The sequence below is a fragment of the Protopterus annectens genome, chromosome 2.part0, assembly GCF_019279795.1.
Source record: "Protopterus annectens isolate FY-2018-M chromosome 2.part0, PAN1.0, whole genome shotgun sequence".
Lineage (NCBI taxonomy): Eukaryota > Metazoa > Chordata > Ceratodontiformes > Protopteridae > Protopterus > Protopterus annectens.
Window position 1 is genome coordinate 343,957,638 of NC_056728.1, and position 16,933 is coordinate 343,974,570.

At 41.0% G+C, this 16,933-nt stretch overlaps 1 protein-coding gene across 2 annotated transcripts in view; it reads left to right on the forward strand.

Annotated features, from left to right (window-relative positions):
• The first annotated feature begins 7,265 nt into the window (after window positions 1-7,265).
• Window positions 7,266-16,933, forward strand: part of LYRM7 (LYR motif containing 7) — a 262,162-nt gene continuing 252,494 nt past the window's right edge. Inside the window, exon 1 of one of the 2 annotated variants that reach the window (XM_044060811.1) lies at window positions 7,266-7,422. In XM_044060811.1, coding sequence (XP_043916746.1) covers window positions 7,405-7,422 — 18 coding nt within the window. In that variant the 5' untranslated portion in view covers window positions 7,266-7,404. Of the gene's footprint in view, window positions 7,423-7,542; window positions 7,567-16,933 lie in introns of those variants that run through there. The other variant, XM_044060812.1, reaches the window with a different exon arrangement.

The window sequence follows — 16,933 nt, forward strand, 5'->3', positions numbered from 1 at the left end:
ACAGCAGTCATTAATATTTGAAGAAGAAACTACTTCATTTTATATGGGGGGGTGTCTGAAGGTGGAAATGGTAGAAAACTTCTGGAAGTTGATTTTCAGCTGCAGGAAAGGAACACAGAAAAAAATATATGGAAAAAGAAAACATTATATATACATGGTTTCGGTCATATGAGTAAACTTACCAGCAGATCCCGTCACAGTGAAAATTCCACAATGCACTATTATGTAAAAATTAGGCTAAAATCAAATTGTATGCCAAAGGGCAAACTAACAACTTGTAAAATGGATATATTTCATATTAACTTTTTCTTTCAGCCTAGTGATTTCATTTTAATGAAGTATTGTACTATTGTTTCTGTTTGCCCCTCCTTGTCTTGCAAGATACTCCAACCTTCAAAAAATCCCCCACTTCCAATCTACTAATGTAATAATCCCATCTATTTACCAGGCAGGCAGCACAGACAGAAAATGGAGTGAATTAGCTATAACCTAGAGACATGAGTTTGGTTTATAAAAGCATGTTTGTATATGGAGAGATTTTTGGGGGGGAAATAATTATGCTATAGTTGTGGATTATCCCAGAAAATATTAAGATGTGACTATTGGGCTTTACCACACCATTAAAAAGAATCAATGCATTTCAGGTTAAGATGGTGAGTGATGCAAAAACAAAACGCAGATTTATGGTAGTCATGATCAGAAAGCTGTAATTTTATGGTAACTGTGATCAGAAAGCTGTAATTTCAAAACAGTGTAAGAAACTTCTATGTGTGGAAGATTTTCAGTCCATATATCTCTAGTTAATCACTGTATATTAATCAGATCGGACAATAGTAGTAGTAGAAGTAAAAAAAAAATAATAAAAAATATATAATTGTACAGAATTACTAAGTATTCCAAAGTAATCCGAGCAAGGTAGGCAGTCTTGGATTACTTTCGAATTCTTAGTAATTCTGTACAGGGTAGCCGCGGTGGTGCAGCAGTTACTGTTGCCACCTCACAGCAAGAGGTTCTCCGGTTCGATTCCCTGCTGGGATGCCTTCTGTGTGGAGTCTGCATGTCCTCCCTGTGGTCGTGTGGGTTTTCTCTGGGTGCTTCGGTTTCCTCCCACATCCCAAAGACATGCTGTAGGTGGATTGGATACTCTAAATTGGCCCTAGGCGTGCATGTGTGCTTTCTGTGGAAGGTTGGGCACTGGGCTGGCAACTCAACACTGTAAAACTCCACTGCCTGTCATGAACAGACAGGTGATCCGCTGTGGTGACCCCTAACTGGAAAATAGCTGGAAGAAGAACTTAATAACTCTATACAATTATATATTAATTATTTTTTTTGACTTAAGACAAGTTTAAGTTCGCTACTTCTACTACTATAGTTTGATCTGATTAATATACAGTGATTAACTAGTGATATATGGACTGAAAATCTTCCACACAGAGAAGTTTCTTACACTGTTTTGTTTTTGAATCCACTATACTTGTTTAGTGGGTTGTTTTGAAACTTCAGGGATACCATGGAGATTATTTGTTTTTTTTTTATTTTAAAAGCTGTAATTTCAGGACGTATTGTCTCTGTGCTTTGTTTCTCCCGTGATATCTACCTGAAGGGTAGTACACAATTATTTCATTACTGTTCATGTGACTATAGATGAATGCAAGGCAGATTCTGAATGTGGTCACTGCAGTATAAATTATCCTCTCCTGAAAGTTCAGTGATCCCAGAGTTGATTGTAGTGAGGAAGTGGATGTTGGGGGGCAAAGCACCTTGTGAGGAGGCATGGGTAGGCTTTTTCTTCCATGTGAATGCAGTACTTAAATTCCATGTCAAATCTATTTTTTTTTTCAAATCCATGTGGAATTTGAACTTCCATTATTCACTTTTGTGACATCCATTCCATTTCCACTACAGAAGTAATTTGTTTTTGAGATATTGTGCATATAACATTTGCTTAACATTGCATTTGTTAGTGTGACAGATATACCTCTTAACTTCTCTCCTCAAGAATTCTGAACAAAGCCATAAATATTTGCCAAAGGTCCAAAATCATGGAATTTTTTTTAATATTACTCAAATTCACTTAAAAAGTTAATAGTACAACAGGTTTTTACATCAATGTACATTTTCTGAGCAAGGAATATAAAACTCTGATGTCTGGCATTATTGACTGAATCCAATCCTCAGTAATTTAATAATTTGTCTAGGGGAAAACTTTCAGATATGCTCCGAGCTAGTGCATAATGGCCATAAATACACTGAACCAACCGACATTGCCAACATCCTGGCTGACAAGTTCAGTACAAACTTCGCCCCCTCCTCTCAGCCAAAGGGGCTAGCACCCATCCCAGAAGAATGTGGCACTCCAGATATCTCAGACACACAAGTAAAGACAGCCCTTGCAAAGGCCAAAAACACAGCATCAATGGGACCAGATGCTATCCCAGGTTTTGTCTTACACGAGCTTCAAAATGAACTAACCCCCCATCTCAAATCACTATTCAAACTCAGCCTCTCTACAGGCTATGTACCCAAAGAATGGCATACAGCAACAGTCGTACCACTCCACAAAGGTGGTGCCACAACTGACCCTGGGAACTATCGCCCTATAAACTTGACTAGCTTGGTCTGCAAAGCCATGAAACGCATTATCATGGAGCTCATTAACAGGGACATTGGGAACCTCCAGACACTGGACCCCACCCTGTTCGACTTTGTTAAAGGCAGATCTTGCCTCCTGAACTTGGTTGACTTCTTCAAAACAGTCACCAAGGCCATAGATGAAGGGAAGGTGGTCCACACAGTATATCTGGACCTCGCTAAGGTGTTCGACACCATCCCACACTCAGGAATCATAGACAAACTCACCAGCTTAAATATCAACCCCCATGTCATGAGATGGGTTGCCAATTGGCTCTCAGACAGAACCCACATGGTAAGAGTGGTAGGTGCCATGTCTGACTCTAAACCAGTGACAAGCAGAGTCCCACATGGCTCAGTCCTGGGACCCCACCTGTTCGGCATATATTTCTCCGAAGTACAGGCAAAGGCGGAGGGACTGTGGCTAACCAAGTTCGCAGATGACTGTAAATTGGGTGCAATAATTGACTCTCCAGCTGACACAGACATCCTGCAAAAGGGTCTCACAGAGACAAACACCTGGTGTCAAAGTCACGGCCTCAAGCTAAATGCCAAAAAATGCATAGTAATCCCATTTGGGAAAAACAAAGTACCTACAAACTACCACATAGATGGGAATCCACTAAGTACAGAAGAAGTAATTAGGGACCTGGGTACCCAAGTAGATAGCATGCTCTCCTTTGATAACCACATAGCCAAAACGATCAGGAAATCCTTTCTATGTGGCATACCTGATCACAAAGGGTTTCTCATCCAGATCCAAGGAGGTGATTGTGCCCCTTTACTCCTCACTCATTAGGCCCATAATAGAGTACAATGCCCCATTTGGGATGTACCTCACTAGACACCTGCAACAACTAGAAAGACCACAGAAGTACCTCACTAAGAGGATTAAGGGCCTTAAACAATTACCCTATGAAGCACGACTAAAAAAGCTCCGGCTCTTCTCAGTCACTTACCGTCTGCTCAGAGGTGACCTATGCCTGACCTATAGGGCCATGTCAAACCCTGAACTAATGGACATGCTTCACCTCAAAAAAACGAGATCCCTCAGAACCACTCGTTCTAGTGACTTGAACCTATGTACAACAATAAACAGGACATGCTGGAGGGATAGATTCCTGTCCCAGCGACTCCCCTCACTCTACAATAGAATCCCAATCCATATTCGACAGAGCTCCTCTCTGACCCTCTTCAAGAGAAATCTTGATGAGTGGATGGGTAATCGTAAGTTCTACCCTGGGATCACTTCAGGAGCCCTGTTGACAGAGGGCCAGGTTACTAATCTAATGGGGAGGCGAAAGCCATCACTCTGTGGCTAGGCTTATAAATGCCCATGGGCAGATAGCCTAGTACTTACCTATGAACCTATGAACCTAAAATCAATCATTTTATGACATACAGGGCAAAAATATAAGGCAAAACCAGGGATGTTCTGCAAAATCAGGGACAGTTAAGAGGTGCAGTGATAGAACAGAGTATTTGACAGTACTAACTGAGGGAACAGAAACCAGGTCTTAAAAAAACATAAAACTTTTCATTTTGAGTCAACACCATTACTTTGTCTCCAGCTCATCAGCTGGAAAGGAATGTAAATCACAACAATAGCACAGTGTTAAAATGTTGCTGTATTAGGTGTGCTGACCTTGCTGAATTTTGCATCTTCTAGTGTAGAATCCCAGAAACATTGATCTAAATAGACAGCTAAATAAATAACTGTTGTCTTCTTCTGCCATAGTTCTAAGTACAGTAGTTAGTATGTCATTAGTGTGATTCAGGGGACAGAGCATTATTATATTCAAAAGTACTGCATACATTACAGTCCTCAGTGTGGACATCAACTCCCAAAGTGTTCAGATACTGTTTTGATACTGTCCACAGCATCAGAGATATGTCTCAGTGTGACTGTTTCTTGTTGTGCTGCTTACCCTTCTAAAAACATGGGAATCCCTCCTATGCTCACAGATTACATCTGAGGGCAACTCCCCTTTTTGGTCCACACCTCCCCTAAGGGAGCATCATCAATGAATACCCTCCCACCTAGGATGGGCTCACCCAGTTCCTCCATCATTTGCCTGAGCCTCAAATTGAACCTGGGTTGACTGGGCCATAGCAAGAGCTCATACCTCTCAACCTCTTAGTGCAAAAAAAATAAGCCTGACATAACGGGGGACAAAGGGCCAAAAATAGGGACACATTTTAAATATTGCTCTTATAAAGTTAGACAGTTGCTAGAATAACAGGATTTGTATTAGCATGTATTTTCTGAAGTCTGGAATTCAAATGCATGTCATTATTTCATGACTTTAATCCTTAGATCATCCCAGTGATTTGTGAAAAAACACAATTCTTATGAGGAACAGACCAAAAATATGAGGCAAAAATATGGATATTCTGCGAAAATCTGTACAGAGAGGTATGTGGTGGAGCTTTATCCCTGTATGGCACCAGAGTGGTTTGGCATCTGGTGTTATTGGTCTGTTTCTTTATTTAATCATTTTTTTAAGATGTACTGGACTGACCCATTATTTGTAGGAGTGGATACTAGGCTACAAGCAAGTAGAGACCTCTTTTGTGATATAGGTCACTTGAACTATGACTTCAGTGACTATTAGTATGAAAGCAGTATCAAGGTCGCTTCAGCAGCCAGATCAGTTATGAACTGGAGCCACTATAATGGACTCCTTTTTGCTTTATTTTAAGATATGGATTCAAAGACAGATAAAGCATTATCAAAAACGGAAACTAAGAAGGCAGAAATTGAAAGTTTTAAGGTGGAAGTAAGGTACTACTACTGAAGGAAATACAAGCACAATAAGCCTACTGTTAATTTGATAAAAGGAATTCTGTCCTTACACTGTATATAAAGACTAAATAAATGACTAACGAGCTGGTAATGTGTGTAATGGTGGCGTACAGAGAATTCAAAGGGTGGCAATCTGATATGTTTTTTTTTACTTTTATTTTGGGTGTGATTGGCAAGGCAGCCTGGCAAACACTTGTTTGTGTTAATTGGTGAAACTTTCAGGATAGCCAGGGGAATACTGAGTTGGCCTACCAACATAAAATAAGCTTATATGGCGGTACTTTACACAGCAAGGGTGGTGGTGTAGAATATGTGGTACCTGCAGCAATAAAGTAGAATAAGTTGGATATTCTGGACGTTATTTGAGCTTCTTCTTCTTTCAGCTTTTCCTGGTTAGGGGTCGCCACAGCAGATCACCTGTCCTCTCATGATTGGCAGTGGAGTTTTACAGTGTCAAGTTGCTAGCCCGGCGCCCAACCTTCCACAGAAGGCACACACACGCACTCACACCTAGGGCCAATTTAGAGTATCCAATCCACCTACAGCATGTCTTTAGGATGAGAGAGAAAACCAGAAGAAACCCACACAACCACAGGGAGAATATGCAGACTCTGCACAGAAAGCACCCTAGCTGAGAATCTAACTGGATAACCTTTTTCTGTGAGGCGGCAACACTAACCACTGCACCACCGTGGCTAACAAATTAGTGAAGTGTACTCATATTTTGTTTTTATTCTCGAGTATTTTGTATGTGATGAAGCACGGGTTAAGTAAAACGAGGACAAACACACCTCCAGTTTAGGGCTAAACAAATTCAGTACATAAAAGCATTCATAGCAAACTTCCCCAAAAATAGAGAGTAAATACAATGATGTGGTACTGTTGCTCAAACGATAGAATAATTTTTTGAAGGGCAGGCGGCAGCATTTAAAACCATACAGTTCTAGCTGTCTGTTTTCTTTTTCATTTTTAATACAACAAAGAAAACGATATCGCATTCCTTTTATGCACGCCTATCAATAATAAAATGTTACTCTATGACAAGTCAGTGTAACACTCCCACACCTGAATAGATTTTGGTGTGGGGGACTTTGAAGGGGACGGGTTTGTGAAGTGCCAATACAAAAATAATAGTGACTTTGAAGGAGTACTAAGAGGTTAATATATTACTTTACGTGCGGTTCATTATCTAACAGTGTAATACCTCGCAGGATGCTCAGTAGCGAACCCCGCCCCTAACACGCCCACGACTTAAGAAGCTATAGATTAATAGTAATTAGCTGTCATGCAGCGGTCAGATTGACGTTTCCAAGTTTCCGATCATCCAATGAAATGTACATAGAAATTGAGTAAAAAGCATGACGTATATTTAAAAGCGGCAGAAAACGAAATACAAACACAGGAAAGAAATATAGCTGTCAGTTTCACGTTTCCAAGTTTCCGATCGTCTAATGAAATATACATGAAAAAGAGTAAAAAGCATGACATATAACAAAACAGTTATTCAGCATGATTACGGACAGCCAGTTCTTCCTGGTTCGCATTCTGGTGAACAAGTCTTCACTTAGGTCATATTTGTCACGCCACACAAACTCATCTAAGTGGTTGTCCACCATATGCCTCAGTGTCCCATTCAATTAAATTGTTGTTTAGTCAGCTCATCCCAGTGATTTGCCAGAAAACCACACATTTTATGAGGAACATACCAAAAATATGACCCAAAAGTCCGGACAACTGATGAGAATATATCAACGTGAACAAGCGTACATTTCCGGACTTCTCAATTATGAAATCGCAAGTGGGTGGGAGCAACTGTTCTCAGCTGCTACCCGTAGTGTTGTGCTGTTACCGAATCGGATGAATGCAGCTATGGGGTTGATTCCAAGGTCGCTGTCTGTTTTTGGGTGTCCTGTGTGCTTTAGTTGATCAGTGTTACAGTCTTCGTTAAAACTGTAAATTGGAAAATGCCATTGCGTAGGAGGGTGAGTATGGTGCGAAGCTGTTAGTAGCTGCTTTGCCTGCAAGAGTCGTAATCACGTGTTAGCTGGAATCAGTAATAGACCTGGTGGATTACCTTCTAACCTGTTATTGCACAGCTGGTGCTGTATAATACGAGTATGGGCAGTGTAAGAGTGATTTCTTTGTTATGATATTATGCAAGTTTTGATGATCAGAAACTGCAGATGTAACTTTGAACTATATATCATGATAGAATTGACTCTTATTTTGTATGGTAAATAAGAGCTGTAGAATCTGCCAGCTTTGCATGCCTTGTTACATTATTGCAATAACTTGTCAAACTTGATATCTTAGTTCTGACCTCTTATATAACTAAGCCTCTGGATGTTGATCAGACATACATGTTTTCAGTTCATTAGGAGATGTGCATGCAGAACAAAGGATAACTAATAAGAATTTTGGAATTATAAGTTTTCTGCCTAACATTCCTTGGTGCGTTGTGTTTCCTAATCCTTGGGGCAGACAGGGAAAACAGAACAGAAAAGCAGGAATGAGTAAATGTAAGCCTGCTAAAAATGTTGACTATCATGCAACCTATCATACTTATGACATCGTGTCTAACTAAAGTAAGTTGGGAAGGAGGCTGTTAGGCACCTAGAAGCGATAGTGTTTCTAGATGCTCTGAGGTATATTTCAGAGATTATTTTAAACAGCCATTTGTATCTATTGATGGCTTGAACAAAAATAAAATCATAATGAAGGAAAGAAAATCAGTGTTGCTCTTCAACTTTACTTTTTCCTGCAACCTTTCAACATACTGCAATTGACCAATGCTACAGTTTAATGTGCTGGCAGTGAGGGATGAGCGTGCCCATTTGGAGGGGGGGGTGGGGCAGGGCATTCATCTAGGTGTTCCCTGTGGGGAAGCATGGTCCATAGAAGGGAATAGCCCTCAAATGCAGAAGGAAGGAAATGAGGGGAGTGACTGCAGTGCCCCACAACAACAAGAGTGATGTGTGCCCATGGGATGCCCTAGTGATCCTCCTTAGCCCAATTCTGAGGAGAAAATCTGGGGGAGATTAGGAGGGATAGGCAGATCTGACGTAGGACAGGTGGTACTAGGATGAAATGATAGTTGGCTAGATGGGGATGGGAACTTCAGTGTAATAACTGTTGAGGAAATAAATGCATTAATCCAAGGGAGTCAAGGGGGTTCTCTGAGGTGCCTTTTGGAGTTTTTAAAACACCATTTTCATCCAATGATGGCTTGAACAAAATTCATGCTTAAGGAAAGATATTCAACCTTGCTTTTTCCTTCTTCCTTTCTATACTTTAAATGACCAAGACTTCATTGTAATAACCATGGAGGAAATAACTAAATTAAGTTGGGGTAATTGGCCGCTACTAGCCCCTTTCCCCAAAAGCCAAGATTCTAGATGTGCTGAGCTGCATTTTAGGGCTTTTTTCCTAATCTTTTGCACCAGTGATGTCCTGAACAAAAATTGTAAGTAAGATAAGAAATTCAGTCTTTTTTACTTAAAGAAGAAATATGTTGTATCCAAAGCTTTATGCTCAAACCTGGCAATATAGCAGTTCACAAACTGAGAAGACAGATGCTTGTGGGGACACATAAATCATAGCTGTGAACAGTACCAGTCTCTCTACCCCTGCTCAAAAATAAGTTACTTTCTGTGTATACCCTTTCCTGGTGTTAGAATGGTAATGAAGTGAAAGCACAAATGGTCGCAGTTATGTATTTAAAGTTGTTGCTGTCATGCATTTACACAGCATGTCTTCCAGTTCCTAACCCCAAAAGACAGCAGCTGTTTGTGTACCTCTCTGATGTCAGACTGGGATGAAAAAAAACACAAATAGAACATGACATATTTCAATTTGTTGCAGTCAGAAGTATATAAACATATACCTTCTTACCCTTTCCCAGAAGAAAGTCACCTGCATATGCATCTGATGTTTGATTGCGAGGAAAGTGGAAAAATAATGATTCTGCTGTGTTTCCAACTTGTCACTCCTTGACAGCACACTGTTCCTGTAGAAGCTGTAGTGACCCCCACTGCACTCTTCTATTGTTTGTGAGGAAGAAATATGACCGTACTGTCCCCAGTTCAACAAAAACTATAGTGGCCTATGCGCATCTTTGAGGTTTGAGAGGAAAACTAAAGAAAGAATGACATCATCCTCAGCAACCATACAAGCTGCACTGACCTTCTGTGCACCGTACCACAGCTGTCTCATTTGGTATATGGTGCCAAAAGGTCTCTTCTTAGATATGGTGTCACTTAGGAGGGGTGCCAAGTCCTAATGTCCTGTTCCCTCATGCCCTACATGAGAGCAAAAAAAAGTTCATTCATATGATTTGGTTCTTCTTTCTTTTAGCAGGAGTGCTAGGATCTAAAGTCTTCTACTGTTGCACACACTTGTTTGCTGAGAAAAAAAAATGTGAAAACCAAAAAAAAAAAAAAAAAAAGAAAAACAAACAAAAAAAAAAACAGAGCTGCTGATCATGCCACTAACATTGCCCATGTGGCAGCTGTGCCTTCCCCATTCCTAGATATGTTTCTGCTGAGCAGGGGCAGTTTTCGAGTAGGTGGGGGTCAGGGCAAAGGCCATTATGAACTCTGTGTCAAAATCCACTTATACAGCCTTGGAGAGTGTGGAGGCCACCAGACCCCCAGAAGCTCTGAACGTCTGGATGTTCTGTGAAGCATTTTATGTCTTATGGGATTTCTGAAAGATAACTATTTAAAGTGAGAAAATGACAAGAGGATTAGTTACTTTCATCTAGATAACCTCCAATCCAAGCAGTTGTAGCCACTCCTGTGTACAGTCTTGACATCTGATTGCAATAAAAGATGGCCATGTATTGTATTTTACTTTAGCTACACATAAATAGCACAACAGTCCTGCAAAACCAGAACAATCAGCTAACATCAGCAGGCATCTATTCATTTCATTTCCTTCATAAAAAGTGCCAGCAATTGTAGCTGCTTTGTCTGTGCATATCTTAGATGTCCTGTTAAGCAGTTCATTGCTTCATATAAGTACACACTAGTCCTGCAAAGCCAGGTAGTGACTTTCTAAACCAAGAAAACATCAAGAGGGTCAGTTACTTTCAACAGACAGCTCCCACCTCCATCCTGCAGTTATAAGCTACTTCTGTGTGCACTTCAGATGTTGGTCTACGCAGTATGTGGCATTCATTTTGTATCTGCTGTATTTCATGCAAGCAGTAGCAACACATTCCATGGTGCTTTGCACAAATCACGTTATTCCTGCAACTGCACAGTAGCCCTGCAGATCCCAATAACAATTGTTTAAACTGAGAAACCAAGAGGGTAATTTGTCTTCTACAGGCAACACCAAATCCACACTAGTTCTTCAAAGCCAGATGACTGTTTAAACTAAAAAAAAAAAACAACGAGAGGGTCAAATACTTTTTGCATACAGCTCCCACCCCCAGTCAGTAGTTATAGGTACTTCTTTGTGCACTTCAAACATCTGATTATAATAAAAAATGATGGCCTGTTTCAGCTTTTCTCATGGAAACAGTAACCACACATTAAAGTATTCAGTGTTGCTTCACATAAATCACAGTAATCTTGCAAAGTCAGAATATTGAGCAAAGAGCAGCTGTTTGTTATATCCTCCCCCAACTCCTGACAGACCAGCATTTTCTACGTAAATCTAATGTCTGGCATTTTCACTTGATTGTATTTTCAGTAGTTTACCATATAATAAAATAAATAAAAAATACAAGGGACAGCCAGGCAAGTACATCCAATGAAAACAGGAACATCTATTTACTGATTTTGTTTATCAGGAAAATCCAACTAGGCCAAAAGTATCCATTTTCATTGGAGGTCTGGAGAGAAAAGCCCAATGCAAAAATAGACTAAGTAAAAATGATACATGAATACAAGAATACAAATGCAGTAATATGTAAATAAAACTCAAGACATAATGGTATGCTATACACAATTTGACATGAAATTAAGGGTGAAAACTATATATAGCAGAAATGATGGAAGCAAACATTTGATTTTTAAAGACTACAAAATGGTATGTTGGTTTTAGTATTTGGACTAGAGCCACAGATACAGATTAAGAATAGTAGATGTCAGCATTGAAGAGAGGAGTATAATAATGAATGACAGTTCAAACAGGAGTGGAGCAAACAGGCATGGTTTGAGTTGGACCTAAGAGACAGTGGAATAGAATTCCAACTTTTGGCTACAGAGTAAGAAGAATGGATGTGTCTAGGGGATTTGTTTGATTTGTGGATGGAAAGGAGCTATTTGTAATCAGACTGGAGAGTTTTTTAGGGTGGTAACTGTGGAGATTGGTACTCAGGGCCGGGCAAACTGATGATTTATATTTCTGTATAATGTTATGAACAGTAAGTAAATTAGATGTAGGGGACGTTCAAGCTAATTTAGTGTTTTGAGTGCCATGCACTGTTGTGCATAATGGGTTGCATTAGTTGCGAATTTTGCAACTTTATTACAGCATACTTCATGTTTAGTTTTAAATGAGGCTTGTATATTGGCAAGAATAAGAGTTTTGTATTGGAATGAGGGAAGGAGTTTTACTGCAAAATTGGGGACAACTGAGAATTATGAAAAATATTTGGCTGTCTGACAGTAATGTGGGCTAAATGTAATAACTTTCTCTTCTTATCTCAGTTATTTCCAACATATTATTTTAACATTGTGCTCCATCCCACTCATGATCTACCTGATTCACCTTGTGCTCCATGCGGCTTATGATCTACCTGATTCATTGAATAAGTAGATCATGGGCAGGATGGAGGCTAAAAAGAAAAAAATCAGTGGCAAAGTCTGAGGCACTTCTGCCCTTGAATGGTACTCTCATTCTTGTGGTAAGAGGTACCTTTTTGTGCATTTATTAATTTATTTTTCTTAAAGAAATGTGACATTTATTTACTTTAAGGGAAAAAAAATACTCCAAAAAGTTCTACTAATAGAAGTGTGAGCGCATGACCCTAGGTCGGTATCTAATGTGTTTCTGTGTAATGCTGGCTAGGTTACTAGGTTAGAGCACTGATTATAGCGGATACATTTTAGGCTCGGCCTCTTCCAAAGATTGGGGGGATACACCCACTCAGACACATTTTCCCTGGTGGAGACCACAGGAACCACCAGTTTCACTTTGAAGAGGGGTTTCCTCAGATGAAACACCCCTTGCAAAATAGGGAGGACAATTGCAATAAATCGGAATAGAATAAAAACTGCAGAATCAGATGGAAGTTATATACAAGTAGTTTTGCCTTAATTACCTTGGTTAGTATTGTTCTCAGAATGCTTTAACTTATTTGCAGTACATTTAAAATCTCAAAAAATATAAAGTAGCTAAATTACATTGTTTTCTTGAGTAGAAATTTTCTTTCAAATATTGACAGAATCTCCTCCCACTCTTTCTGAGGTTTTAACGAATGTCACTCCAGGAACTGTAATTAGCAGCTGTCATGTCAAGGAACTTGGAAGAGGAATGCAGACTTGGCTATTCCCTACTGTCTGCGTTGGGAAGATGCATGCCTTTTTGATCTGAATATTGTAAATATTTGTTCAAACTACTTTACTCATGCCATGTTATCTCTATACTTCCAGTATATTGCAGTGCTTCTTCAAAATTTGTGGTGATTTTTGTGAAGATATGGGTGAAGGCTGCCAGCCTAGCCAGATAGAATTTTGGAAATAATTCTGTCATCTGTAAATATTAATGTAACAACAGTACACTCTGCTGGCAGAAAGCAGACCAAGTAAAGCATGTTATGACCCTTTGATCTAAAGTCGGCTCCAGCCTGTCTAGATGAAGACATTCTTTCTATTGTTTTAAACAAGAGTTAAATTTCTAGATTTAAACATGCAAATGTATTTTTATTGCTCTGCTTCCTAACTAGCTGCAAGATAACAAAAGGAGATGCTAAGAATGTAAATGAGTTTCTGCGAGCCTGGGAACCCAGGGAAGTATGAAGAATGATGTAATGGTAACCAGGAATGTGATTTTAAAAACAGAGAGAATCAGAGAGCTTTAAGAATTTTTGTCTTGACCATCCAACTCATCGGCACTGCCCGTGTTCTATATGCAAGTTATTTTAGAAGTGTGTTTTCTCTTAGAATTAGCTAAAAACTAGAAAGATTAGACTGTGTTTATCTGTGATGTCAGAACTGTAGTACTGAACTATTTTACGTATTTCCCTGTGATCTCCGAACTCTTGACTAGCACTGTGTAGTAAGAAGTATTGTCTTGTGTTTTTATTATTTATTATTAAATATTTTAAAACATTTCAACTGTGGCTGTTTTGTGTAGAAATAAGTTAAGCTCTAAGAGTACATTGCATGTATCTAGGGATCCTGTACCAAGTCACTCTAATAAGCCTTGACTGTTTAGTTGTACTACTAATTGGATAATAATATTGCACAGTACTTGGACACCCTTTTAAGGGCCTTTGGGTAGCTGATAGATATTAGCTGGGTGGTGGCAGTGATTACTACTGTATAGTCTGGGAAAAAGGAGCACAGCTGGAGAACCTGTGCCATCCTTCCCCAGGAGTGTCTGTGTGGTTGTATAAACTCTTCTCAAAATGTGTTTGTGTCAGCTACTTGGGCAGGAACACAAAGCACTGGTTGGACAGAGAGGGTGCTGGAGGTTTTAGCTTGCCCAGCTAGATGAGATCTGGACCCTATAGCTGTGCCAGTGGTGAGTCTTATTGGGGACCTGGAGAGCAAGGGAGCGACCAGCCCTGGACTGACTGTGATCTCTGTGTACTCTTAAGGGAAATTGCAGTTTACTGTGTGCATTTGTTATCCTTTCCTCCTATATGAGACACCCCTCAGGTGAGGATTGAGGCTTCTTGATTGCTGGGCCAGGGCACAGGCGTCACATATTAATTGTTTGGCAGTGGTGGGATTTCCACACCACATATTAATTGGTTGGCAAATACTAATTGGCTTGTAGTGGTGTGGGTAGAGTGAATTCCTGTAGCTTGTGTACAGTGAGCTTTGAAGGTGTTTTGTACTGTAAATCAGCCATGCAGTGAATGCTCAGAGTTCAGATCACAATTGTTTAATTTGTTTTGTTAGCTTAGTCAGGGTGAGCAGGCAACAAGTCAGCAGAGGAGTATGGAAAGCTGACAAGGAGCCAGCTGGTGGAGATGTGCCAGGCTAGGGGACTGGTGCACGGAAACCTGACTAAGGCAGACCTGATTGCAGCCTTGGTTACAGCTGCATCAGAAAACAGCAACCAGGAGGACAATCAGACTGGCAGTGGAGATATAATACCCTCCGAGAATGGACAGCTCAGCCTTTCTGCAGTGTACTTAAAAATCCATCTGGAGGTTAAGAGACTTGAGTTGGAGGCCAGGCATGTGGAAATAGAAGCAACTGAGAGACTGAGGCGTCTAGAGAGTGAGGGCAATGGGAGACTGCGATGTTTGCAGGCTGAGGAGAATGAGAAACTGCTACAACTAGAAGCTGAGGAAAAGGAGAGGCAGAGGCAGCATGAGAAGGAGATGCTGACTCTTTGCCAGAGTCATGGAGGTAATGGGGAAGGGAGTAACTGGACCCCAGAAGCACAACAGGTCAGTAAATCTCTTCCGCAGTTTAAAGAGGGGGATAATTTTGATAGTTTCATTCATATGTTTGAGAGGGTATGCAAACAGTATAGTGTTGACCAAAGGCTCTGGGTATGGTTCCTGACCCCCTTACTCCATGATAAAGCTGTAACTGTGTTGTCAAAAATGTCTGAAGTTGCATGTTTTGATTATACTGCTGTTAAAAAGCATTTGTTAGAATTGTTTAAGCTAACACCTGAAACGTATAGGAAAAAGTTTCGTGAGCGTAGACGCAAGGCAGATGAAAGTGTCAGTGAATATGTTATGAGCTGAGCACTTATTTCCGTAGGTGGGTCAGTGGATGTCAGGTCACCACTTTTGAAGGTGCTGGCAGACCTTTTGGTGAAGGAACAAGCCCTTAGCACTTTGCCTGAGGACATGAGGATCTGGTTAGCTGATAGACGATGTGCTACTTCAGATGATTTGGGGAAGAAGAGAGATCTATACCTGGCAAGCAGGGCAGCCCTGCACAGGAAAGGGACCCCCAGTACTGCTCATGGGTCTAAAGGAACCCACGGTGGGTAGCACAGACTGCCCTAACAGAATCTGCCAGTTGCAGGGGAAGCCACTAGTCCAGTTACATGTCCAGGAGCTAGGGTCAAATGTTTTGAATGCATCCAGTGGGGCCATGTGGCATACAGATGTTCACAGAGGCAAGGTGGGCAACAAAAGTTTAGGGAGCCAGTAAGTGGGAAAGACAAAATGCCAATAATAGGTTGTCTTGAGACAACAGGGGTACCAAACTACCATCCTGCAGATGTCCTGATAGGGAAGGATTTGGATGAGGCAGTACCACATGCTTATGCAGTTACATGCGGTCATGCTTTGAGACAAGCAGGTAAGTCTGGTAGCCTGGGGGAGACCGAGACAGACTGCATACTTGCAGTCAGGACTGGTGAGGTGGTTACTTCAGGGAGGGCGCTACCCTGTAGCAGTGAGACTGAAGGTGAGCCACAGCTGCTTGGGGTACTGATGGTCCCTTGGACAGAGTGACTGCAAAGGTAGAGGTGAGCAGTAGTACCCAGGCGGACAGTGAGGCACTACTGTCAGAGGATGCCTGACTTCCTGTGGAAGGGGAGCTGGGAAGGGTTACAAGGAGAGAGCTGAGACAGACTCAGCTCTCAGACCCTACACTGCAAGGCCTGAGGCAGGTAGCTAGGGAGGCACCCAATTCTCAGGGAAAGGGGGAATCTGTATACTGGGACAAAGGGTTACTATACAGAGAGTGGACCCCTGAGGGAGGGCTAGAAGGTGAGAGAGTACAGCAGTTGGTAGTGCCTAGAGCCTACCGTCTGGTGCTTCTAGACATATCCCATGATATTCCATTTGCAGGTCATATGGACATAAAACGTACAAAGAGGCATATTATGCAGAACTTCTATTGGCCTGGAATTTCCAGAGATGTAACAAGGTACTGCAGGACCTGTGAGCAGTGCCAAAAGGTAGGCAAGGCAGGAGACAAGGTGAGAGCTCTTTTGATGCCTTTGATTGAGGAGCCATTTCAGAGAGTAGCTATGGATATTGTGGGGCCTCTGAGTACCCCAAGTTCCACAGGGAAAAAGTATATCCTTGTGGTAGTGGATTATGCTACACGATACCCTGAGGCATTGGCTTTGTCATCCATTGAGGCAGAGAAGGTGGCAAATGCTTTGTTAGAGATTTTCAGAAATACTGATGGACAGAGGTGCCAATTTCATGTCAGACCTGCTGGCTTGTCTGTGGAAGTTATGTGGGGTGAAGCACATGAAGACCACCCCTACCATCCCCAGACTAATGGTCTTGTTGAGAGGTTAAACTCTACCATCAAGTCCATGCTACGGGCATGTGCATATCAGTTTAAGAGGGAGTGGGACAAATATTTGCCCCTTCTGTTGTTTGCTTAC